The 25763-nt window shown below is 41.0% G+C and overlaps 2 protein-coding genes across 6 annotated transcripts in view; one reads left to right on the top strand and one right to left on the bottom strand.

Moving 5' to 3' along the window:
- The window catches only part of camkvb (CaM kinase-like vesicle-associated b), a 37723-nt gene extending 25328 nt beyond the window's left edge, over positions 1 to 12395 (top strand). Inside the window, exons 2-11 of the mRNA XM_029502846.1 lie at positions 5955 to 6062; positions 6177 to 6308; positions 8452 to 8526; positions 9197 to 9335; positions 9885 to 10005; positions 10124 to 10199; positions 10296 to 10432; positions 10617 to 10695; positions 11785 to 11872; positions 12069 to 12395. Coding sequence (XP_029358706.1) covers positions 5968 to 6062; positions 6177 to 6308; positions 8452 to 8526; positions 9197 to 9335; positions 9885 to 10005; positions 10124 to 10199; positions 10296 to 10432; positions 10617 to 10695; positions 11785 to 11872; positions 12069 to 12395 — 1269 coding nt within the window. The 5' untranslated portion in view covers positions 5955 to 5967. The remainder of the gene's footprint in view (positions 1 to 5954; positions 6063 to 6176; positions 6309 to 8451; positions 8527 to 9196; positions 9336 to 9884; positions 10006 to 10123; positions 10200 to 10295; positions 10433 to 10616; positions 10696 to 11784; positions 11873 to 12068) is intronic.
- Positions 12396 to 21458: 9063 nt separating this feature from the next.
- Positions 21459 to 25763, bottom strand: part of LOC115043227 (semaphorin-3F-like) — a 52276-nt gene continuing 47971 nt past the window's right edge. For 3 of the 5 annotated variants that reach the window (XM_029501500.1, XM_029501502.1, XM_029501498.1), the window contains 6 exons: positions 25180 to 25268; positions 24950 to 24991; positions 24035 to 24192; positions 23577 to 23659; positions 23144 to 23277; positions 21459 to 22071 (listed from right to left, as the gene is read on the bottom strand). In XM_029501500.1, the coding sequence (XP_029357360.1) occupies positions 21619 to 22071; positions 23144 to 23277; positions 23577 to 23659; positions 24035 to 24192; positions 24950 to 24991; positions 25180 to 25268 (959 nt within the window). In that variant the 3' untranslated portion in view covers positions 21459 to 21618. The remainder of the gene's footprint in view (positions 22072 to 23143; positions 23278 to 23576; positions 23660 to 24034; positions 24193 to 24949; positions 24992 to 25179; positions 25269 to 25763) is intronic. The other 2 variants (XM_029501503.1, XM_029501501.1) reach the window with 1 other exon arrangement.

The raw sequence follows: 25763 nt of genomic DNA on the forward strand, positions 1-25763 counted from the left end.
AGTAAACAATAAAATAAAATCCAGAAGTCTGTTCACATAATATCAAATCAAATCAGATTTTTTTGTATATCGCCAAATCATAGCAAAGTTACATCAAGGCACTTTATATATAGAGCAGGTCTAGACCAAACTTTATAAAATTATTTAAAGACACACAACAGATCCCCCGATGAGCAGGAAAAACTTTCTTTAAGAGGCAGAAACCTCAAGCAGAGCCAGGCTCGGGGGGGGCGGCCATCTGCCTCGACCGGTTGGGTTGAGAGTGGGAGAGAGAGAGAGAGAGCAAGAGCGAGAGAGGCATGGGGGGGTGTAGTGTAGGGTGAGAATGAGAGCAGGAGAGGGGGATATTCAAACAGGTGTAGGCAGGAACATGATGCTGCATGAAGTTCATGGAGATCAGCTGTAGTACAGAATTCATGAAGATATGGGAGCAGCAGGTGTTGCAGGAACATGGGATGGAGATGAGTCACCACCTGCAGGATGAGGACAGGGAGAGAGAGGAGAGGAACTGGGAGAGACAGAGACTTTGGCAGAACATGGTTAGTAAATGCAGTATAAATACTTAGAACTGGGTGAAACTGTTGTTTAAGAAGGATGGTTCTTATCAACGCATGCAAGGGGGGAGGAAAGGAGAGCGAGAGAGAGGGAGGGAGAGAGAGAGAGGGAGAGACAGACAGAGAGACAGACAGAGAGACAGAGAGAGAGACAGAGAGAGAGAGAGAGAGAAGCTCAGTCCTTCCCCCAGCAGCCTAGGCCTATAGCAGCATAGCTAAAGAGTAGAGGACTTTAACTTTTTAACTATAAGCTGTCATACAGGAAAGTTTTAAGCCTGGTCTTGAAAGTTACTAAAGAGTCCGCCCCCCGGACTGATACTGGAAGTTGGTTCCATAGAAAAGGAGCCTGATAACTGAACGATCTGCCTCCAGATTTACTCTTGGAGACTCTAGGAACCACAAGTAAACCTCCATCTAGAGAGCGGAGTGGCCTGCTAGGACAGTAAGGAACTATGAGCTCTCTGAGATATGATGGAGCTTGGCCATTAAGAGCTTTATATGTGAAAAGAAGGATTTTGAATTCTACTCTATATTTTACTGGCAGCCAATGAAGAGCAGCTAACATGGGAGAGATGTGATCTCTTTTCCTAGTTCCTGTTAATATTCATGCAGCACTGAATCAACTTAAGGCCTTTTAGAGATTTGTTTGGACATCCAGATAGTAATGAGTTACAGTAATCCAGCCTAGAAGTTACAAATGCATGGACTAGTTTTTCTGCATCATCCTGAGAGAGGATGTTTCTGATTTTCCTAATGTTTCTCAGGTGGAAGAAAGCTGCCAGACTAACTTGTTTTATGTGAGGGACAAAGGACATGTCCTGGTCAAAACTCACTCCAAGGTTTCTTACAGTGGAGCTGGAAGCCAAAGTGATGCCGTCCAGACTGATGAGATGATTAGATAGTATTTCCCTGAGGTGCTTAGGGCCGAGTACAATAGGAGTTAAGAAGTAAAAAATTTTGGCTCATCCAGACTTTTATGTCTGCAACACGTCTGCAGTTTGACAGTGAAAGTTGATGCTTCCTCATAGTGTTGCCTACAAGAAGCAGATAAAGCGTTAAGAGGATTGGTCCATGTACCGAACCGACTATATAACAAAAATTACATCCTCATGTGATTGTATAATATATATTATTATTCCATTAAACATAAATTAAGAACTCCCACATAATCAACATGAAATAGTTTTTGAGAACACCATTAGTTCACCATTAGATAAATGTAAAAAGATCTTATACATGAAAAATTAACTTAATTTACATACAATTCTGAGCAGATGAACAAGAATGAAGCTCACAGAAACAAAATATACAATAAAACCATCATAAAAAGTAACATACATTTTTTTCCAAAACGAGCCGTGTACGACTACTTGCATTTGAGTACTCACTGATACCGAGTTCTTAATGTCATTACACGTAAAGTTACTTTGCATTTTATTTTTCCACCGATACCGTCTGTTATTTGAACAACATTCCTCAGTATGATTTTCTTGAACATTCAACATTAGTGCTTTTAAAAACACAGCACTGCCACACATACTGTAAGATTTCAGTAAAACTTTGTCATATACTGAGTACTGAGTGCTTTAAACATGGCACTGCCACACATACACATTCTGCTTTGTTTTTGTTGCTCCCAGAAAATAGTTTCACACTGCTGACACCTCGCTTCCCGCCTTGCAGTCAAGTGCTGTAAACCACCCGCTGCCGTAAAGTGGTATCGGTGGCAATTTCATGTGTGCGAGTACGCCTGCCCGGTATTGGACCGATACCTGATACCGGTATCGATGCATTTTTAATAAAGATACACAATATACTACCTGCAACACAACATACAGCACCGCAATGGTGTGGGGAAACGGTGTCAGTCTTTGAACAGTGTGTGAAATGTGGGTCAACATTTAAGCTAGTTTAGCATCATTCTCTAAACATAACTCTGTGAACAAACAAACCCCAGCAAGCGCTCAAAACAGTCGGCGTTAGCCACAATAAGTACAAAGCAAACAAAGTACAAAGTATGAACATCCAAAACATATAAGAAAATGATGAATTATCCCGGACAGCGCAGTGATGTCCTCTTTTTTCCTGTGCAGAACCACTGCGCCAACAGATGCCGGTGTAGCACCTTTTCTGCCATAATTTAACAAACCTGAATATACTCCGTTACACGTCATACAGATTTCTAAATGCTTTGCTTGTGCCAGACTTGTAATGTTCAGGCATGGGGGAAGGACCAGAAAGCACAAAGGGAAAGAGGCAAAAGGCAAGTCCAAATATAACCCAAAGAGGGTTGAAAACCAGGAACACAAGAGCCAACAAGAAGTGCTGGAACATGAGACACGCTACAGCCATGTGGCAGAAAACAAAAAGGTGAAGTGAGGTGTGTATAGACGGGGGGAGCTGATTAGACAGACTCAGGTGAGGCACCTTAGGGCGATCCCAGGAGCAGGAAACACACGGGACCAGGAAGTAAGGTGACCTGAAACAAGACTGAACGGGAGCATCAAAATAAAAGAGGAAGTGGCACACAAACACACACACAGAGTCATCACAACACTCACTCAAAATGATGGTACCGCCACTGAAAACATTGATCCTGCAGCGCTGTCCTCTCCTCCGTACCATAACTTCACCGAGACACAACATTTACCAGAGAGATAGATAGCAATGCATCAATAGTGAGGGAGAGACAGGGAGGCAGGAAAGGTCAGCTCGTCGTGTCGACTACACAGCACAGACTGCTGCCTTGGATGAGAGAGGGAAGTTCACAGAGAGCACAGTTTTCTCTGTGCAAATTTGAGACGTCTCCGCGCTGAGCGCCTCGTTCTTTTAGAGAGAATTACGAGTTGCTTTGTGGATCTACAGCGAATAGATTTCCCATCTTACACGCAGTGCTAGACTGCTCATGCTGGCTGCGCTCATTTACATGCAGATATCCATCACCCAGACTGTCGGGGCAGATGGGTTTTTCTGCTGCTGGGAAATCAATATTTCTTGCCTTTCTTTTATTCACCAGGAGGAATTTCAGCACTCTCCTGCTTTACGTTTCTGAAATGTCCCATACAGTCATACTTTCAGTGCAGCCCACGACTCTCGTGTTGTACTATTGGCCTTTGAGCAGTTTGGCTGATCTAATAAAAAGCATAGTGCCTCACTCAAGGACACTGATAGTAGATGAGAGAGACAACTACTGTCCACCCACCAGATTTCTCAGAGCTTTCCAGGGATTTGAACTAGGAGAGAATTTTATCACTTACTTGCTTGTTGTAAGTGATGTGATCCCTCTTGCTTTTTTCTCTCTCTCTCTCTCTCTCTTTTTTTTTTTGCCACCTATATCCTGTGAAAACAATTCGCACACATTTAACAGGCAAAGAGCATTCATCAGTCAAAACGCCTTTTTCTTGTGTGTTGAATCAAATTATGCTGGTGGTTTGGCAACGCTACAATACGGCTGTCAAAAGAGATGTAAGAAATGCAGCTATTTATACAGAACCAGATATGTGGCGGATATATTAGGACATTTTAGGCAATATTGAGCAGGAAAGCTCAATATTGCCAATAATGGTATTATTGGATTTATATGAATGTACATCTTTCATATATAAATGCTCATTTCCAGTTTATCTCAAACGATTACTAAATAGTTTTTCCAGAAAATGAACATTATCATTGATATTGTCATATGACTCTAAGTGTAACTGTAATTATTATGGGCTCAAATATGAGATTTTACCCATAACGCTCAACCCTCATGATGACAACGATGCTCAGTTCTGCTGTGAGAAGGGTTCGGGTTCCCTAACCCTAAACCCGTGATCTGGATGAAACAGATTACATACATTGACAATACATCAGTGGTGCATTGTTGGGATGGATGGTGGATTAACAACACACATGACATCTTACATGACCCACCCAGGTCCAAGTACTCATTCTTGCTGAATCACAAACAGGCTTTTATTGCTACTAATATATTCATATTTTTTAAATAATAAATGATTCTGTGTTAAGTCAAATGACAATCTGTATGCTGCAAGGGTCTGAAAATAAGCGGGAAATTTAATAATGTAGTGCAACTACATGTTGATATTCTATGGCCATGCACCGTGTGAAAGTAACATAAACCACAAACAAATGTTTCATCTGTGGACATTCAACTGCTATGTTATCGTTATATCTGCATATGAATTAACAATCTTTCCTTTTTCTGTTTATAAACATGGTTTATAACCAGTTGCAAGCATATTTACATTAGTTGTATACTATATACACAAAGGTGGGAGTCAGTTGGGAACCGTGTAGCATGAAGGTCATACCACAAGACAGACTGTCATAAGGACACATTTTCATAAGAGCCCAATATGTGAGATGTACTTTTTCTTAGCAGGGAGCAGTTATTTCCCAAAATCTGACTCCTCAAGTGAGACTGTGAGATTGATTTGATCCTCAAAGAGAAGGCAGAGTCCCCAGGCAAACAGCTTAACAAATGTTGTTATTATTATTATTATTCTAAAGTTTTTCCACCTAAGGAGTGCTGGCACTTCTTTTCAAGAGTAAAGTAGACAATTTTGCAATAACATTTACGAGATTTATATATATAAAAAAAAAAAGCTCACTTAGGCGGACACAGTCACTTCTATTGTGGCGGGCTGGAGACCAACCCAACTGACAGTGGGGGATAACCCACCCTGAAACAGGCTTCCTGTCTATCAGAGATAAACAAACAAACAAACAAACAGCCATTTCACCAACTGAAAACACCCCACATAGAGATTTGAACCCACAACCCACGGCACAACTATAATGTTTGTAGGTCTTGTCGATTTAAACACAACACTAAGAGCTCCAACTTAACTGAAAAAACGATAACACAATAATGTGGTAGAGAAATTGCTCACATTTGACCCCATTGTGTTAAAGAGGTGAACAGTGAGGCTGCACCGCAATTAAGGGTTGATGCTGGCCTTCATTCCTCTCTGCCTGTATCAGCTGGCTCTATGTCTTGATTGGAAATGCTTCACTTGTTGCTGCGGCTTGCTCGCCGGGCTGACAAACCTTTGGCTCCCTGACCCCCCCGGTTTGTAACGTTCATCCTTCAGAAAAACACTGGTACATTCAGTCCAGACCTCTGCCCCCTCACACACTATTCCTGCAGCTTTTATATTAGCTATATAATTTAGGATGTAACATTAAGCTTACTCTGAGTACATGGACTTTATTACTGCAGGAGCATGAAAGGCTTTTTAAGTGTAAGTGAAACAATCTTTTGCACTGATAGAGCTCCTGGTAAATCTTTAGCTCTTACACTTTTGAAAGACTTTCTCAACATTGCTGTTACCTGTGTCTTATTATTAATTTCATTTCCCCCTTTTCTGTACCTCTGTGTGTGTCTTGCCACAGGTCAGGAGCGGCCATGCCATTTGGCTGTATAACAATTGGAGAAAAGAAGGATTATAACAATCCTTCTGACGTGACAGATAAATATGACCTGGGTCAGATTGTTAAATCGTGAGTATATATCCAAACATCAATGCAGATTTTTGAATAATTGTATCTTTCGCAATCAACCGTAGTGATCTGTGTTTGTATTTCTGCAAATAAATCTGAAATGCTTCCTTTCAGGGAGGAATTCTGTGAAATATTCAGGGCCAAGGACAAAACAACAATGAAGATGTACACATGTAAAAAGTTCCTAAAGAAGGATGGAAGGAAAGTCCGCAAGGCTGCGAAAAATGAGATCCTCATCTTAAAGATGTGAGTTGTTGGTTAGATTTCAGTTCAGAATCCCTTATTAAGTGCATGGTTAGTTATGATAAGGCCTCATCATCACTTATATATTCCATTTCTGATATTATTTTTATATTCTTAAACACCAAATTATAGAAAGAAAAACAAAATAGAAAAGGATATTCTTGAAAAAATTTCAATTCAAATGGGGCTCACTGTGTTGCCTGATCGCCCATAGTTTATCTGAGTCGTTTTTCTCTGAGCTTCCTTATTATTTAACTTTCCAGAAACAATCCACATTAGCATAGCTCTGGCCTTATCGAACAATATGTCACTGATAGCAGGCGACGCAGTGAAGCACAAAGATGATGAAGGTGAGACTTCTTTGTAAGAGGCCTTTCAAAACATAGACTCACATTCTTCTGAAAATTACACTTTAGACACTACAATAATGGGGATGTACACTGCTCCCGTTCATGCTTTAATCATCAGTGGGGGGCTTAGTGAATAATCGAATGTGATGACAGTTTCAAAGGCTCAGAAGAATTGCTGGCAAAACATCAAATGCAGTCTTGAATATAAACTGCTTGAATATTGGTATTAGGAAAATTTGCTCATTGAAGTACTAATCTCTATTCATTTTTGCTTTTTTATTATTTTGAATGAACCAAAAGAAAATGTGCAGAGAGTGAGCAAGCAGTGGCTTAACCTGCAGTTCCACAGGCGATGTGTAGGGCTGAGGCATCTTAGGTCAAATGTAACCTAATGTAAGCGGTAGAAGATGAATGAATGAATGAATGAATAAAAACTAACCTCAACTATTTCAGTTTTGTATCCACTACATTAAAAGGTTGTGTAACATGCCTATTATATATTTTCTATTCTATATTTTAGTTTTTATCATAGTTTAAACAGGTTAACTGTCAGTAAAACTAAACAATTTGTAGATTTGTAGATAGAATACAAAACAACTTTCTCATGGATGAAGAAACTGAACTGTACTTCGAGCTTCTTCTGCATCAATACTAGAAAGTGCAGCCTTCAAAGGTGATGCAAACAATTCTTCAGGTGTCCCAAATTCAACTTGGCGACTTGGGCACTCTGTTGTCAGATGTTAGTTCAGCAAGTTTATGCAGCTTCCAAAAACCATGTTGTGATGAAACCAACCCTCAACAATAATTACAGAGTGGAGCTGTACTGTCCACTTGAATTGCATTTCTGTTCATTTTGGTCACTTTACAACTATTTCTCTGCAACAGTTGCTGCTGCAGAGACAGCGTGGGAATATGCACAGAGGGACATTACACAACCTGCCTGTGAAGATTGTTCACATTTTCTTCTGCAGGTTTGAAGCAGAGAGTTCTGTGCTTGAGCAAGAGCCCAGTCCTGTGATGAAAGTGTTGCAGGCTAATGCATGCGGTGCGCTCACATTGTTGCTGCATTTACAGTGCTAGCTGTAGAGAATACACCCTGATTGGCCATAGCGAGACACAATACTGATGTCCGTCATCATAAGCCTAGCTACTGCATCTCCCCTCCTCTACTCATCAGTTACCTGTTGGACTGCATTCACCCACTGCCATTTTGATTCATTTTAATTTCATGTACATGTGCTTTCAGGAAAACACACAATAGAACAGAAATTGACCATTTGAAGTGAACTGCTTCTCCAACGCGGCAGTGCTTTTCCTTGGCTCTTTGATGTAAAATAAATATAAATTACAGTCCATCAGCCAGCCAAAGGAAAACGACACATGAAATCTCTAATTTCTAATCCTGCTGAGTCCTGAATGAATGAGAAAGTGGATTCAGATGGAGCTCTTGACCCCTCCCCAGTGCAATTTCTAACATGGTGAAAGAAGATCATTGCAGCGGTATTCTGTCAGCTTCATGGTGGATTGACAGGCAAGAACATCACTCTGCAGCCCCGAGTATTGTAGCTTAGTGGGGCTAAATTCCTCATGAAGTTTACCATCTGGTGCTGTGGTTGTCTTTATGCCCACACTGAAAAATTATAGCCCATTAATTTGCTTCTCTGTGGACGAGCAGTTGAACATGGAGCTCACTCGTGTCATGGATGAATGATTCAGACGTCATCTCCTACATGATTCTTATCTCATCTCTGTGCGTTTCTCTGTCTGTCTTTCTGCTCTGTTATGTGCCACTTCAGGGTGAAGCATCCCAACATTCTCCAACTGGTGGACGTCTTCGAGACAAAAAAGGAGTACTTCCTCTTCCTTGAACTGTGAGTTCAGACGTCTGATGAGCCAGGGGAAAAGACTCTCTGCCTGTCTTTGCTGTAGCTCAGCTCTGCTGAACTCTATGAGTTGATTATTCACTTGTAGGGAATAAGCTGTTGTAGCCCGAGGGCCTGTAGATATGAGAGCAGCTCTGAACTCCACTCATTTGGTATTCGGATATGATTGGTTGCTAGCTGCTCTGCTCTCATCTACATGTGTTCTCGGGGAATGTGATGTATTTCTATGGGTGTGCTCAATGTAGGATAATCATCATGTCCTTCAAGGACACTTGATTTATGGGGTGAGAAATTCTGCGTAGAAAGAAAAGGATCAAACATAAGAGAAACATCTGTGGGGAAATCGCTAAAACATGTTGTATTTCCCTGAAACAGATGAGCAAATGAAAAATATGATTTAAATATACATGTATATTTATTAATATCATTGTGAATGCAAATATACAAAAGTACAGTTATAGCTTGTTTGTCTATTTAGTAATCTCATCATTGCCTTTTCCTTAATATTGCATTCAGCATCTTAAAAAAACAAACAAGCAAACAAACAAACAAACAAAAAAAAAAACCCACCTGAAATCTTCTGCTGCTGAAATAAAATAGGTGTCCTAGTTTTCAACAACAAACATGTAACACATTTGAGTCCTTCCTGTCTCCACAGCGCAACGGGCAGAGAGGTGTTTGACTGGATTCTGGATCAAGGCTACTACTCAGAGCGAGACACCAGTAATGTGGTACGCCAGGTGTTGGAGGCTGTGGCCTACCTCCACTCACTGCACATCGTTCATAGAAACCTCAAGGTAACGGGACACAGCAGCAGCGTATTCTAATCTGGGTTGTAGGCACCATCCAGGACTTCGGTGTGGTAAATTGGAAAAACACTTTCAAACACTCACGTTTATACTGTTTCATTACTTATACTGTGTCTATTGGTTGCACATGACTTCATTACTCATGATGCATTGTGGGGTACTATTATTTCACTGCATGCAGAATAAGAACGTTCATCATACAACTGGACAGCCCAACAATGTGGCAAGGTTTCTACACATTAGGACTTTAGTAGTAAGTGAATTGGGACCCAGGCCATGACTGTGATTCCATCTCACTGGTAAAAAGATACAACTATAATGTGTCTTAAGAATTGCACTGTAGTGATGGCTTTATGTCGAGACTGAATAATTAAAGTTTTTGATGTTTCCAGTCCTCTCATTCTTTCTGTTAGAACATAAATCCATGACAGGAAGTCAAAATTAGCGACCTTCAATTACTGATTAACTCTGATATTGAAAGACCTTGAGCGTGAATATTGCATTACCTGTTGTCATGTGTCACGTTCTTGTCCATAGTTGGAGAACTTGGTTTACTACAACCGTCTGAAGCACTCAAAAATAGTTATCAGCGACTTCCATCTTGCCAAACTGGAGAACGGACTCATCAAAGATCCATGTGGGACACCAGAGTACCTGGGTAAGAATATGAACTTAAGTTGTTGTCACATAGACAGAGTGGTGGAGAACATCACCTGTCGGCCCTCATGTGGCTTTTACTGTTCTGACCTTTTTTTAATAAGCGTGCTTTTGTGCAGCTCCTGAGGTGGTTGGCAGACAGCGATATGGCAGACCTGTGGACTGCTGGGCCACAGGTGTCATCATGTACATATTGTAAGTTGGGAAAGGAAACGTATAGCGAGATTATGTCTTATTTGTTAATGGTCCTTGATTAAATATGTGAATGTGTTTGACTCCTTCCTGTATCAGATTGTCAGGAAACCCGCCATTCTACGATGAAACTGATGATGATGACTATGAAAACCACGACAAGAACCTGTTTCGAAAGATCCTGGCAGGCGACTATGAGTTTGACTCTCCGTACTGGGATGACATCTCTGATTCAGGTACTTTTAGGATAAAGTTAGCACTGTCAAGGAACACAATGGCAGCTTGCTGGGTAAACATTTTAAATTCCAGAGTTTTCCCATCTTCTTACTTCAAACATGTCGTATTTACGTTCCTATCCATCAGGAGTATGAACCCTTTTTCACTGAGGTTGTTCTGGGTGATTTTTTTTTCCTGTGACAGCTAAGAGTCTGGTTGCTCGCCTGATGGAGGTGGATCAAGACCAGAGACTGACAGCCCAGGAGGCGATAAACCATGAATGGTAGGCAGCAGAGCTTTGATATATTGTGCAGCCCATTTAAATCAGAACACTGTGATCAGACTGTATTAAAATGATCAGAAAGGCTGCACGAGATCAGACTTTCTAACACGTCTGACATGTCAGTTCTAATTGTGTTGAGAAAGTTAATAGCATCACAACCAAAGCTCCACTTGACAATAGACTTAAGCTGCTTTTAACATCAGCTGAAATGAGTTGAACAGATGCTTCAGGCACTGCGGCTGCAGGAACAGAGATATCTGGGACAAACACCGGAATAATTTGTATCTTCCAGAGATTTGTGGCTCCCAGAGGACATATGAAAGCGATTTTGGTGGGTCTGTGTCAATGACCTTACCACTCAAGTAATATTTTCTTATTCCTGTTGAAAGGGCCTGAGAAATGTCAGGGATGGGAAAGTTATCTGTGTTATTTGTGATGCGTCATCTTCAGTACTCCTTCTGACTTATATTGTCCCCCCAAGTTTCATCCTTATTAGCTCCATTATTTTCCATATACAGAAAATTATAGGAAATTACAACATATTCCCCTTACACCCACTCTGCACAGTCTCAATGTTATTCACAGCTGTTTTTATTGAATCAAATTATGAAATAATATCAAGCTTCTCAGAATATGAAATCTAAATGTGATGTGTCCTTTCATTTCTTGGTCGGGATTATGTCTTTTATTGCAGCCAAAAAACAATGGGTGCCCAAAATATTTTTTGGGTGGGGGCTGTCATGTCACCCAGCTTTACATAGAATGGTTGGGTTGCATGTTTTTGTAATGTAAATCAAAAATCTGTATATTAATCAAATTGAATCATAATTGATCTGATTGAGGATTTTTTTTTTTTTTTTAATCAAACTATACACTTAATCATACACACGCACAATGTTAAAAACTCGAAACATGAATCCAGGTCAAGAAAGGATCTGAATAATAACAGGTTAAACAGATCTCACAAATGTTTTACAGGCAGAAAAATTATCAACAGATTGTGCAGTACTGTGTGCAGCAGCCTGCGACACCCAAAGACAACAGTATAAAGCTCTTTTGAAGTTTTGTTTTTCCCATTTTCTGCTATAGGATCTCTGGTGGAGCAGCTTCAGATAAGAACATCAAGGAAAATGTGTGTGCACAAATAGAGAAGAACTTTGCCAGAGCTAAGTGGAAGGTAAGGCCTTTTGTTCTCTCCTCCAGTAAGCTATTCTTCACAAAGTTCAACAGTAGTTTTGTGGTCCTTAGAGAAGCAGCTGTTGTAGCACAGTGATGTGTTGGTGTGTTTAGGCAGCTCAGTGAGAGTTGGCCTTCACTGAGTTGTTGGGTTGTGGAACCTATCTGAGCTCAGTCTTGGTTGGGTCCTCCCACAGAAAGCAGTGCGGGTCACCACCATCATGAAAAGATTGAGAGTACCTGAGCAGAGCAACTCGAGGGCAACCAGCCCTGCTCCCTGCACCCCGACAGACCCCGCAGCTTCCCAGGCACCTTCGTCTGGTGCGACACCCGAGGGAGCCCTCGCTGCAGCTACAGAGCTCCCTGCCAGAGTGGAGATAAGCCCACCAGTGCCAGAGGCCTCAGAAGCTGAGCCACAGCACCAGAGTCTGGCGCCGCAGGAAGCCGATGCTACGCCTCGTTGCAATGGAGAGGCCTCAGCTGCCCACCACCTAGCTGCGCAGGCTGGGGACGAGCAGGGTTAGACCCCACCCCTTTGACCCGCCCTTCCCCGTGTGACCTCTGCAGTCCCCACCGACTTCTGCACACTGTACATTAGCTGCTAGCATGGTGACATTGACTCCGCTTCTCTTTCACTTGCAGCATTTGAATCATCTCATGGAGGCTGTGTGCTACCTTTCCTGAGTGCTGCGATGCATTGGCTTTCTCTTTACATGTATAGTGTCTTTTTTCACTGACACGCCAGTGTTTTATGTCAGATTATACATATAGTCTACATCTCACAGTGATGAGATGACATAGGGAGACATAATAGTTATGAAAACAGCTTTGATTCCTTTTTCATGAGCCAACTTGGTAAAGTTCTCTCTGCCAGTCTTGCAAATATAGTATTCGTTCTAAGAATCAGTAAAAATGTTGAGCTTTTCCCTGAATTTGGACCTTGTACTGTTACACACAGTAAGTGCTATCCATCACATATACCCCTCTCACATGGGAAATTCGTTTATCTCTCCTATATGTTATTGTCTACACTAACCAGCTATTGTGCGTTGAACAATGCTGAGATTGGACTGGGAGTTTTTATGCCCAGTACTGTATTTTGAACTAGGCAGCTTCACATATATCACACACACACAAACAGTTTGTTCCTTTGCTAACTTCCTGCTCAGGAAAGAACCTCATAGCTGTAAGTGTAAAGATTCTGTATATAGAGACCTTTGTAGAAGTAGCTGAAACAGCATGCATTCTCACTTTTTGCTGTTCATTTCACATTTAAAGCCACTTGGTGGATAAAGATGCGCTACTCGTCTTATCGTATGCCACAGCACTCTCACCTCTTGCCATAAGCCATGTCCGGGCTAATGTTTAAAAAGCACACTGCAGCTAGACTATGCTGTCTGTTACTACTGTTCAGTGAGTTCCCCCTGCTGTCAATGAACGTTACAAGAAAAGAAAATTAGAATAGCAGTTCTATGCATTTATATTAATTTGTAGCTTTTCCCTTTTTCTTTATCCATCACATCATGTTGGATTTTCTTGCTGGAACGCAGTCTACCTTTGTTTACTCTGATCCGTTCCTGCCATAAGTGTTAAATATTCAGTTGTAACTGTAAAAATAAAATGTGTTTTATCAGGCCACATGCAGCATCTGATGAAATTGCATCATTTCGACTTTGTGGTAACTGCGCTAACTGGGGTCATCTTTTCTGACTCACCTATGTTGTACTGAAACAATGTATGAAGCATAAGTCGAACATTTCACACCTTATTTATTTGTTCATCCAATTATTATTTATCAATGTCTATTTTTTTTTTCCACAGATTTTCACCTTTTACTTGAACAGTAATAACAAACTGTCCTCATTTCACACTTGATCCCCTCAAGTTTTATTAAGGAGCTAAAGAAAGAGCTTTCTGTAATCACTCTCGAGGAATTTGAGCAATATTCAACTGGCTGCAGAAACTGTGATTCCTGGTGTCCCTGTACCTGTCAGAAGTCTATAGTCCTGGCCACTTAACTTACCTAACGTACATGTGGTTGCTGTCAGATCAGTGCGTGTGTGTACAGTATGTGTGTGAGACCAACATTATTTCCTCCACGAATACAAAATTAGGTTTTTATTCCTGGGTCACAGAAAGACAGCAGCCACTTTGTCAATACAATTATTGGATGATATTGTTGAAATGTAATATGTCCTGCCCCGTGCTCGGCCACTTCGTCTTTCACTCTGCCCAGTCTGTTGTCAATAGAATTTACTACGCGCACCTTTTCATTTATATGAAAATGTGAATTTCAGATAAAACATTTTAGCATCTCAAATTCATTATTTCTACACTTGTCTCGTTTTAATTTGTGCTGAAATTGATTGTTTGGTTGGTCCACACATGAATCGTTCAGATTACACCACTGTATTGTTTCGTACACTGTTGAAAGTAAACATTTAGATTATAACAAGAAGCTTGACAAGAACAGATTTTTATGTGAACTGATTATTTCATGTGGTCTGTTCTCTTTGTTTAGATGGCAAATAAATACTGTTTAAATACTGTTACACCATTTAAAGCAATGCTTTTTCTCCAATACATTTTTCACTGTATTTAGTAATCCATGTCTGTTCATTTGACCATGCACTTACAAGTGTATTTGTAGATGTGATGTTTGCCAGGACCAGTGGTCACCTGTAGGTCCTGTCCTGCATTTGTGAGCTCTGTACCGTACTCCTTGACTGAGTTTATGATTTTGATGGTAATAAAATTTCACTAATCTGTATGTTCATGCGTGGCTCTCTTGTTTCTCTTCAGTCGGTGGGCTGTGGCAGCAACAGAACTTCCAGAGCAGAGATACCTCAATGGAAGACTCCTGAAAATGTGGGAAACAGTCTGCGTCATCACACTCTGCTTTCCCCTTAACCCGGAGGAGAGCAGCTGTGTTACACTGCCTCAATTAGCACAAATTTAGCACACTTCCTGGTGGGGTGCGAACTTGTGTTCGAAAAACACCAGCAGTGCTGTTCGGTGACACTTTCCAGGATGCTTGAATTGCATCGTTTTGGAATGATAATGCAATGCTCCCTTTCTCCGGGGTTTAAATAGGCTGCCTCCTGGGAGCCTTACTCTTTTTCGTTCTATAGTTGTATGTAGCCAACCATGCAGCTTTCAGGGCTCAGGGGGAACTTAATACCATCTCTCTGTGTCATTGGATGACTTCATTAAGCCTGTTCAGGTGAGGGAAGTGTCACTTTCCAGATTCTCTCAACAAGAAATGCAGAGATGAAAGCACAGTCATCAGTCTGTCCATGTGAATAAGTAAAGGAGGAATATTGAAATATTTCATCCTCTGGGCAAACCAAACACACATACTGATAAACTTGGTGGTTATGCAGCACCGTCAACACAGGAATACTAAAGCAACAGCAAGCTACTTACACAACTTATTTAGCTCTCCAGAGCTCTGGTTAGACAAAGTGTTTCCACCTTTCAGCTTCATCAGACTCAAACTGGTGACAATATTCCAAGTGGAGAGGTATTGTATGATAGTGATGAATGGATGTGGTGCGTGATATTAATGTGTTGGCATGTTCGAGTCAAAAAGCAATCAATCACAATAAGTCTGCTGATGACCTTTTAACCAAATCTGACAATGGAGGCTCCCTTAGAAAGATGTTCTGTAATCAGCACAATTTTTTCCACATTGTTTTTCTTGGTCCACCCTCATTAACGTCTCTGTCCTGAGACAGTTTGTTCAAGAAACCACAAAAGTACTTATAAGTGTTCCCTGGAAAAGAGAACACATCGTGTTGTTGTCCTTCGAACTCTATATCTTTGCTGTATTTTTCACTATAATTTGCTGTTTATATGTTTTATTAGGTAAACATGTTTAAAGATAATCAATTGCAAATTATTACTTTTTTAGTTAAGGGCTTTTAAATGCTTTGTAGATCTGTTGCCACTTGGCAATGCTCAGTTATACGAACACTATGACACTGTGGCATTATGCCATCTGCTGGTTGGTGTGGGTAATGCAGCTCTAAGCAGGACACGTTGCTGACACCAGTGCAGCAGAGGGCAGTGTTGCTCACTATTTTCTCCACGTTTGAAAGGCAATGTTGATCAAGAATGATTATTCCATGCTTCCACCAAGACTCTGCCTCTCTACATGGTTACTGTGGGTGCTCATCGGAGCCAGAACAGGGTGGATCTAAAATCTTTAACCAAATTAATGATTGATCTCAAGCTGTGGTCCTAAATTTATGTCAGCTAATCATTTCTGTAGTACTGAGGTTCACAGACTTGGTCACTGTTAAAAACCAAACAAAGATTAAATCCGCATCATTACAGCTTCAATTCGAATCCAGCTAATATAGTATGAATTTGGATTTTAACAGTGGTCAGGTCTGTTGTCCTTCACAGAGATGCCTGTGAACAAAGACCCAGTTTCATGGCATCTCAGTATCTCACGTCAGAGTTTCTCCTCCAACAATGCAGTAAGTGTGCGACCGGTTTGGCTGTGTCCATGAGAGAGACGGAGCAGATACCCACTGAATGCCACCCCTGCATCTGAACCTCTGAGCACCAGATCGGACTCAGAGATAAAGCTGAGCTGGATTCCACATTTGAAAAGTCAATGGAACGATGTAAGTGATACCGCCGCCTGGCATTATATCATGTGGCATGCCACTGTGGAGATAACTTCCCACAGTCAAACATTCCCATTATGCAGCGATTCAGATGGGTCAGCCTTTGTTGGTTGCACTTTTGCCTTTTCAAAATGTGGATCAGCTTCTTGACATTCAGTCAGTCTCTGAATCACACACAGAGGTGGCTGGATTTGAAGTGCTGTGGTAATGATGCAGATATGATTTTAACAACTACTGTGAGGGAGGTTGACCCTTAATATTGCTCACAACTGTTTAACCCCCACCGTGACCCCCCTACGTCTGCTCTGCGGCTCCCTGGCAAAGATCAGATAAGCGGAGGGAACAGACCTCTGTCTGTAGGGAGAAAAGAAGAAGGGGACAACAGATGTCATCCGAAGGCAGTAGTTCCCTCTGATGGCTTTCCAAACTGTTTGACCTATTGTCTGCTGTGTCCTGAAGCAATCCCATGCTGTGTTGAAAAGGTGTCTCCAGACATGCTCTCATCTCCACACTGGAAAAATTGTGTTATCGAAGCTGAACTCAGCTGATGAGATGACAAGTGTCTGTAAAAGGGCCTTTGTGACATACAGCACACATAGTGTGAACTCAGATCCCTAAGCTAGAGCATCTTGTGTGCTTATCTCTGAAATCACGGTCAAATACTTGCAATAGAATACATATTTGCAAGTAAAAGCAGACCTGTTGGTTTGCTCATTATGTTTCATGGTTGCATGAATTATGAAACAACCGACCTTGTTTGAGAGTTCACAGAGAGTGTTATCAATGTTAATTATTCATGTAGTTTGTTAGTACATTTTACACAGGGGAAATATTTAAAGGTGTCATGTGGCATGTTTTAGGATAAATATATTAACATGACTGGATTGAATTTGATTTTAAATGGCCCTAAAGACAATTAGTTGCTATTTCAGATTTAGACTTGGACCGGTGTGAAGAGACAGACTGAAACCATAAAAGAACTGTGGAAAGGTCTCCAGGCTTCTTGGAACAGCCTGCCTGTCAAGTTCTTTGACAGACTGTGTGAAGCGTACCCAGAAGAACTGATGCTGTTTTAAAGCTGAAAGGTAACACAGCATGTACTGAATTATCTTTCCGTTAACCTCATTTGTCTTATATGACTTAATGTTCACCAATAGGCTGTTAATCTATTTGTAACATAATAATACAATTCTTATTTTTTTGCAGATTGAATGAAAGCAAACGCATACTTCCATCAAATATATTACTTTCACTCAAACACTGTAAACATGTTTTGCATTGCCTCAGTTTATCCAGATATCTGTGTACTTTACATACTTTACATACTTACATACTCTTTTTCTCTTTCCCAACTGCTCATTTTCTCCTCTTCCACTCTTCTCTGGCACTTCACTCCTGACCTGGATTATTGTATGAGAGAATGTGAATCACTCGTGTGCTGAACTGCCATCGAGGCTTTTATGAAGTACAACAATCTGACTGATGCTACTCTGACCTGACAATAACCTGTTTCCCTCAGGTGCTCTAAGCCCTGAGTCGCCTTTATGAACTCCAATCACAAATAGCATCCAAGTCATTGTGGGAAACAAAACCAATGACTCTGCGATCTTGGGATGACAGAGTGTCAGGAAATATTTCACGGGTGAACACCAACATTGGTGATCCATAATGTGCCATAAAAATGACATTAGTGGAGAAATACAGAGTCAGCGTCAACATTAAACATTTCTGGCAGCCATGAAGTTACAAGTAAGTTGACCCTTCTATGGAAAGATCCATCCCCTAGAGTGGGTGGAGGGATCGGTGGGGGGCTTGACTAAACACATTCGAACAAGAGCTTTTTCTTTCTCTATCAGAATCAAATGTAAAAATTTTGTACCTATGGTATAAGAAATACTCTAGGTGAAATCAAATCCAACTTGTGACAAAGCAACAGAGAAAGTTCAGTATTCAAGCCGTAAGACCTCCAAGACATAAAATGATAGCTAGCTTAACGCTTAAAGGGTAATTCGTTTCATATGGTGGCATTTATTTGCCAGAACAGCTACAAGACAGCTCCGTGGGAATTTGAAGGGAAAACTGAGAGGAGAGTGCAGTTTTAATGTTTTTATTGGCCCAGTGTAAAATAAATGTTAGCTTCTCCAACAGGCATTACCTGCTCTTTTATCAGTGTCAGCTCGTTGTATTTCTTTTGGATAATTGTAATGTCTTTGTTACCGTTGTCTCATTAGCATTATGTAGACCTGGGATATGAAAATAAATCGTGTTTGAAATTTGGCTAAGCAGATTTTACAGAAAGACTAGAGGAGGGGGCACGCTTATGTTTGTGAGAACCCCTTGTTGGCTCCTCCCATTGGGTGCAGCCCCCAGCTAAACGTAGTTCATCCATCACTTCATTATTAAATTCTTTACGTGTGTTTACTGCTGTCAGTAGGTTCATCTGAGGCCAGTTGAAAATATGAGATGATCCGTTAATATTTGTAATTTTGTTGAATATTATGAATGGATATTAGTTAACACTAAGTCTTCCTTGGGTTTGTACCGATTATTTACAGAAAAATTAAAGAAACTTTAAGTTTTGATCTATTTGGCTTTAACTGTTGTGGATGAGGTTCTACCTTTATCCATATGTATTATCGGTAAAGGCAAAAGACTTATTTCCTGCTCTGTCCATAGATTGGAAATGTTTTGCATCCCGAGCCATTCATTACAAACAAAAATGTAATGTGTATGTTTTACACAAATGTGCATACATATCTCTTTAACAGGTAACAACTTTATTCCAAGGATCCAGAGGGTTCTGAGCAGAACATGGAAAACATCAAGCCAATCACAATGAAGGGGGAGCATTCCATTCTTATAAAATATAGAGCTTTAATTTATTAGTCAGCAACAACAATGGAAAGAGAAGATAAAGCAATTTACACAAGTCATTACAATAACATCACCTCTGTGCATTTAATGTTTTTTTTTTCTTTTTTCATAAAGTCTGATGATGCAAAAATACAAAACACTCAAAACTAAATACACACTTTTAAAAATACCAACAAATTGTACAACCTCTCTTTGCTTTATTTATTCTATTTATTTATTTTTTTTTCCTTTTTTTCTGTAAAACTCCTGGTATCCTTTGCAGGAGACAATTGGGAGCTGTGATTGAATCTGGGAATGCAGACGAATCCCAACTTGGAAAGGAGATACCCCTGTATGAATTATGGATGCATCTTCCCAGTGGTGCTGACTCCGACTGTCATATGGCTTCTCAGTAAAAGCTCATCCATCTGTGGTAAAGGCCACTTAGAGTGACAAAAGTTACATATTGGTTTATATAGAACTCAGAATTTTACTTCTTTGGGTAACTACTGTTCTAATATTTTGACAGAATAATGGAACCTTTGCAGAATTATTTATATCACCTCACTCGTCAAATGACCTTTTTCTATGTAATGAACATGCCACTTATAGCTGACACAGTTATATCACACATATTTTAGATAATTTCACTTTATACTCTGCCTGAATTAGCTGTATGCCAATGAAAACATGCATCGTGCTTCACACAGGAGGGTATTTGAAATGAGGGAATCTTTAAAGCATTAGTTTTCCCCATGTTGCCTTTCTGAGAATGTCCTTCAGACCATACTGTACACCCGTAGAGATGAAGAACAGAAAAACAAACAAACAAACAAACAAACAAAAAAAAAAACAAAACAAAACAAACGACCACACAGTATCTTATCAGTTACAGTACAAATACAGGTTCATGCACACAATGAAAGCCAGCTTCCCAATATTTTGGTTAGTGTCACAACATTGTTACAATGCTCTGTTGTGTATATGGGCAATATTTTTTTTGTACATATGAATGTCAAAGAAAGAAAGAGCAAAAGATGCTCAGAGCTAACAATTGCTGCCTGATCTGTGCATCTCTTTCATCTTAAACTGGGCTTGTTTTTACACAAATGTGCACTTTATGTTGCCCGAATACGCTTGTTGCATTTTGGCCCCAGCCAAAGTCCCTTGAAAATAAAAGAATAATGCCCTTTGTGCAAAACCTTGAACCCTTTTATTGCACCTCTTGTTCAGTTCAAAGGATGTTTCCGTCGGAGAAGAATCCAACCAATGTAATGCTAACGGACTTCATAAAAACAAAAAACAAAAACACAACTGATCAGATGCTTGCATCTTTCATTCATATGTAATCCTTAAGTTTTAAATTAGTTAATTGAGTTACATGCTACTCAGAGCAGAACACAAATGAAAATGTTGCCATTGTTTTGTTTAGCTAATGCAAATCTCCCTAATCAGAATTATCATCCGGTTTGACACATGAACAAAAACACTGTATCAATTTCAAATAAAGCTTCCAACGAAGAAGGGAACAGAGGGGAAAAATCAAAGGGCAAGGATCCGTTTTCTATTAAAAGGTCCAACTGCAACACACGTTCCCATGGAGAAAGAAGTGTTTCCCCATCATAACTGGGACCATGTGTCAATGGTCCCCTTACACAATTAAGTCTTTGTCTGCATGCAGCCTGAAGGAGGCTGCATCACTGTTCGTGAAGTGTCCAGAAATTAAAGAGTCCTGGCATTGAGTCAAAGCAAGCAAGAAACAGAAGAGATCCCATCACCCCTTTATCAACAACATTTCCCCGTCACAGAGAGCTTCTCTCAGCTCATTCCTAACAGCTTACATGCCTGATAACACATTCCAAACAGTCGCGAAAGGTCATATGATGCTGACAAATGAGACTTGTAATGACAGTAACAGCAACAATAAAATTAACAACATCAATAATAATAATATTTGCCCCAAAGGTTCCTATACACAAAGAGCATGTTTTTTTCCTATAAGTACAAAGAAATCCACAGAATAATGCTATATACAACCTACAATAAATACTGTGTATCATATATCTTACTGTTTGAGAGGATGTATGTGGGCTTTTGTTTGTAAGCATTTTTTTTCTCAGTTTGCTTTTTTTCCAGCGTGTGGATTTTTTTTCTTTTTTTTTTTTTCACGTAGCTACTCTTGATAAGTCTCTCCCAGTTTTCACAGGGTGGTTTGGGGAAGGTGGCTGAGGGTGTTTCAGACACAAAGCTGGGCTCCTCATGTCTCTACCTCATCCTGCTCTTCCTCCTCCTCCCCCTCGCCATGATGCCGGCGGTTGCGAGGCTTCTTCTGCTCCTTGAGCTCCTTCAGGTCTTTGGCCTTGAGGGCTCCCAACAGCGGGTCTCCAAACTGCCAGTAGTCCTGGCAGTACTGATTGATCAGGGTCATCTCTGGCTGGCTCAGGATGGTCAGCAGGTCCTTGTACTGGCCTGCGCTGGGGGTCCACTGGGTGCTGCTGGAGTGGAGAGCGGACGGCACAAGCCCGCCCGCGCCCTCCACCAGCACGCTGTTAACGGCCCGGCTCGAGAGCACCACTAACTGCAGTTTCACCAGTGTGTGTTTGAAGTTCTTCTCTGTGGCGGTACACTGATACATGCCAGAGTCAGAAGGCTGCAGAGACCGCAGAAGTAGACCTTGTTCTGTCTTCAAAACCCGACCGTCAGAACGCATCTGCAGAAGCAGAGAGACAACCAGCTCATCAAAATCATATCACTTATTAATGTAATGTAGCATACATCCGGGTTGTTGTTAGAAATCATGCTGATTTTCCACACTCACATGTACAAAAAATTAAAAGGAACAATAAAAGAAAGTAGTCTTAGCAGGGTTATCGTGGTGGTGGTGGGGGGGGTTAGGCTTCTCTGCTTTGAGAAAAAGCAGACCACAATAAATCACAGGCCATGTGAGTGTATGTTGTGCTGTAAGCAGTCCATATGAAATCAAAAGTTAGTTGAGAAAATGCATTCCAGAAAAAATAAATAAATAAATTGAGCAGGCTGAAAAGACAATGCTTAACTCAATCTCCTCAGTTTGCCATGACCTAGGGCGTCAGGCAGTGTTTGAAAAATGTATGAACATCTGTGCACATCACACACACACACACACACACATCGGTTTATTGAAAAAGATCTATTCAAATGTAATCAAACAGTGAGTGGTGGTGTAACTACATTATTTCATCCCTGTCTTTACAGCTCCGCTCAGGAATCTGAATAGGTGATGACAGAGTTTTTGCTCTGGATTCACTGCGCGGGGCAGCAGCGAAGTGGGAATAGAGACCATCCAACAGAATAGTCAATAAAAGACAGGCAGCAACGCTACATAGCTGTATTATAAAACTTTAACTGGTGCCTCAGGGTTTTAATATCATAGTAGAGGGCTTTTTCACAGCCCCCCCTTATGTGTCCTTCCCTTGGGCCTGAGGACAGTGGAGGTCTCTGTGAGAAATCAGGAATCACTCAATCAGCGCATGAGCAACTTCATCATGTTCACACATAATCTGAAAATAATCACAATAGACTAATTTTTCCCATACGTCAAACTGCCTTTACTCCACATGGCCAACTCTCCTTGACAACAAAGTAATACAGTGAAATGACATATTGCGTTGGATATGTCCAAAAGAAATTATTCATGTTGATCTGTGGAAATACCCAACTGTGTCAGGAAAGTTCAAGTTAGTTCAATAGATATTACACAAATTACAAATGACCAGAACCTTGCACACTTTGCAGCAGCTCACCTCTTTCCTGCGGTCGCTGTTGTCTCTCTGCAGATGCCATTTGACTACAGCATGGGGAGAGCGGGCCTGACACTCCAGGAAGGTGCTGCTTCCCTCCACCCCGTACTGCACCATCTCCACAGTGTTCCTATTGGCTGCGGGGCAGAAAGAGACAGGGATTTCCATGGCAACCAAAACACTCATTACCATGAGCTCCTCGGGGCCAAAACCTCAGTTGTGGTAAAAATCAAAGTCTTTCTAGTAACACAGTTTTTGCAGGTAATAATAAAGTTGCCAATCATACAGTCATTACAACTAACATTGAAAACCTTGAACTGCTTGGCACAGCCACACAGAGCCTTGTCATTGTTTCCCACCTTTTGGAGTTCATTAATGAATAAACAGAAGACAAAAGCTGGGAAAGAAAACTTGGGTTGAGGATCACGTGTCTTACCATTGGAGTTGAAGCCTCGGCACTGGCGGATGGGGTTCCCATACTTGACGTCCTGCCTCCGGCTACGTCTAAAGGGGTCAGACCAGTATTGCCGAATAAGGAGAGAAAACATAATAAAGCAACCGCAAGCCATTCAAAGCCATTCAACAATACATGAAGCCACTGAAAGATAAAATTCCAATGGAGATAACCACAAACCACCACCCTAGTAAGTTATTAAGTCGCTGCATAATAACTCACATCATTTAATGTTTGCACAACACCACTTGTATATAATCATTAGTGTGTTGTTAACCACAGTTCACACAAACATTATGAAAGTGCTAGCGAAACAGATTAGAGTGCCATTTCAAAGAGCCATTCAGCCATTTACGCAGTCTAATCTATCATTCAACATGTCAGTCGAGTCAGTTAGTTAGTTATGCAGTTAGTGTACGATTGCTGCTGATGGTGCTCACCTCTTCTGTGAGGCAGAGTAACGGGAGCAGGACTTTCCATCCCAGGCGCAGTAAGGATCCCTGGCCAGGCAGCAGTCAGCACAGGCCTCGCCATACACATCACAACGGTGGAGAGCCAGCTGTGTCAGCCCTACTGCAGAGGACACATACAGCTGTTGCTGTTGAGGGAAAGATAGTGGATATGGTGTTAAACACAACACTGGACCTCACTGTGATACTAAAAAGCCAAATGTATGAAAGCAAATAGTGGCAGGTTTAGATCAGTCAATGTCAAGTTCAAGTGCTTTCAAAAACTATACTGGTTTTCAAATCGGCTTTGACACCAAGAGCTGGAATTGAAATATTCTATGTTTATAATCTTAACTGGAAACAAATTTGCTTGAAATTGCACAACCTAGAGTTCAAACTTTCAGATCACGTGAAATCAGGATTCTGGTTTTATATATCCGAGTATATCCGAGTCCTATGAATTCAGTGAGTAGATAAATTTCACGATTAGGTGTCTTGAAAGTATTTCATATTGAAATGGAGGTGATGAGTTAAATGTAAAACGTCATCTGGAAGGATACTGAGCTCATCTCTATCAAGCTGCCATCGATTTTATGATCAGCTGTTTAAATTCATCAGTCTGGCAGACTGTGTGTAATACTAACCCTGTCTGAGGACTGATGTCATTTAAGTAGGAAAGGCCAACAATTTTTATTAACTTCAAAAAGACGCTGAATTTTAATGTCTTTTCCATATTTCCCTCCTCATTGTCCCTCTTAAGTCATTTATGTATTATTAGAATTATGAAGCAATAAGATAGCACAGCTGTATACATGGAGCCTGTGACCTTTCCCAATTTTGTAATTTATTTCCCTTCTGTTGAAGATGGCTTCCTTTCAGCAAAGGCTAAGAAAACCAACTGCTTACCCTTTTGGATGAGATCTTCATTGTGGTGATTGGAGTAGGAACCTTGATGGAGAAAATAACTTATAGTGAACATAGTGTGTTACCTCCATAGCAGACGATAAGGACAAAGATTGTGTATGGGGGCGGGGGGGGGGGGGGGGGGGGGGGGGGGGGGTGCAAGTGCAGTCGTAGAATAAAGTCTGACAGAAGAGCAAGGAATTTCATGGCAAAAAAGCAAAAAAGGGCCTTACCTTGAAAACCTCGACCTCCTCGAGGACCAGCTCCTCAGTCTGCAGATCGTCTCTGGGCAGCACAATGACTTTCTGAACTGTCCCTTTGTCTGCGGACCACAACACACACCTGTCAGCTACACACCTGCAACCTCTCGCCCCTCTGCCTGTCAACAGCCCCTTGAATTCCCATTTTATTCTCTCAGCAACCTCCAACAAGGGATAATCCTCATATCAACAGGCTCCACTGTACTCTTCACTGTCATGTGGTTTTCTCCATTTTAACCTTTCCTCAATGACGTGAGGCTCTGTTCCACTTTGTTTACTCAGTGTCGCTACCATGACAAACCTCATCTGTCACCCTCAGCTTTATTCTTACCCTGATTTATTCATGTGGATGCTCTATAACATTCCCTTGCCTTCTCCGGCATGTTTGATTTCTATAAAGAGTTCAGCATTCCTGTGAGCAGGCCACCTGAGATTGATAATGACTCCAGCATTGAGCCCCAGCGGAAAGCTGAATGGCTGAATGGCACCTCAAAGGACACATTCCTCCACAGTGGCTGCCATCATACACAAACACATTAGTGTCCTCCCCGTAATGC

Source organism: Echeneis naucrates, chromosome 5, assembly GCF_900963305.1.
Source record: "Echeneis naucrates chromosome 5, fEcheNa1.1, whole genome shotgun sequence".
Lineage (NCBI taxonomy): Eukaryota > Metazoa > Chordata > Actinopteri > Carangiformes > Echeneidae > Echeneis > Echeneis naucrates.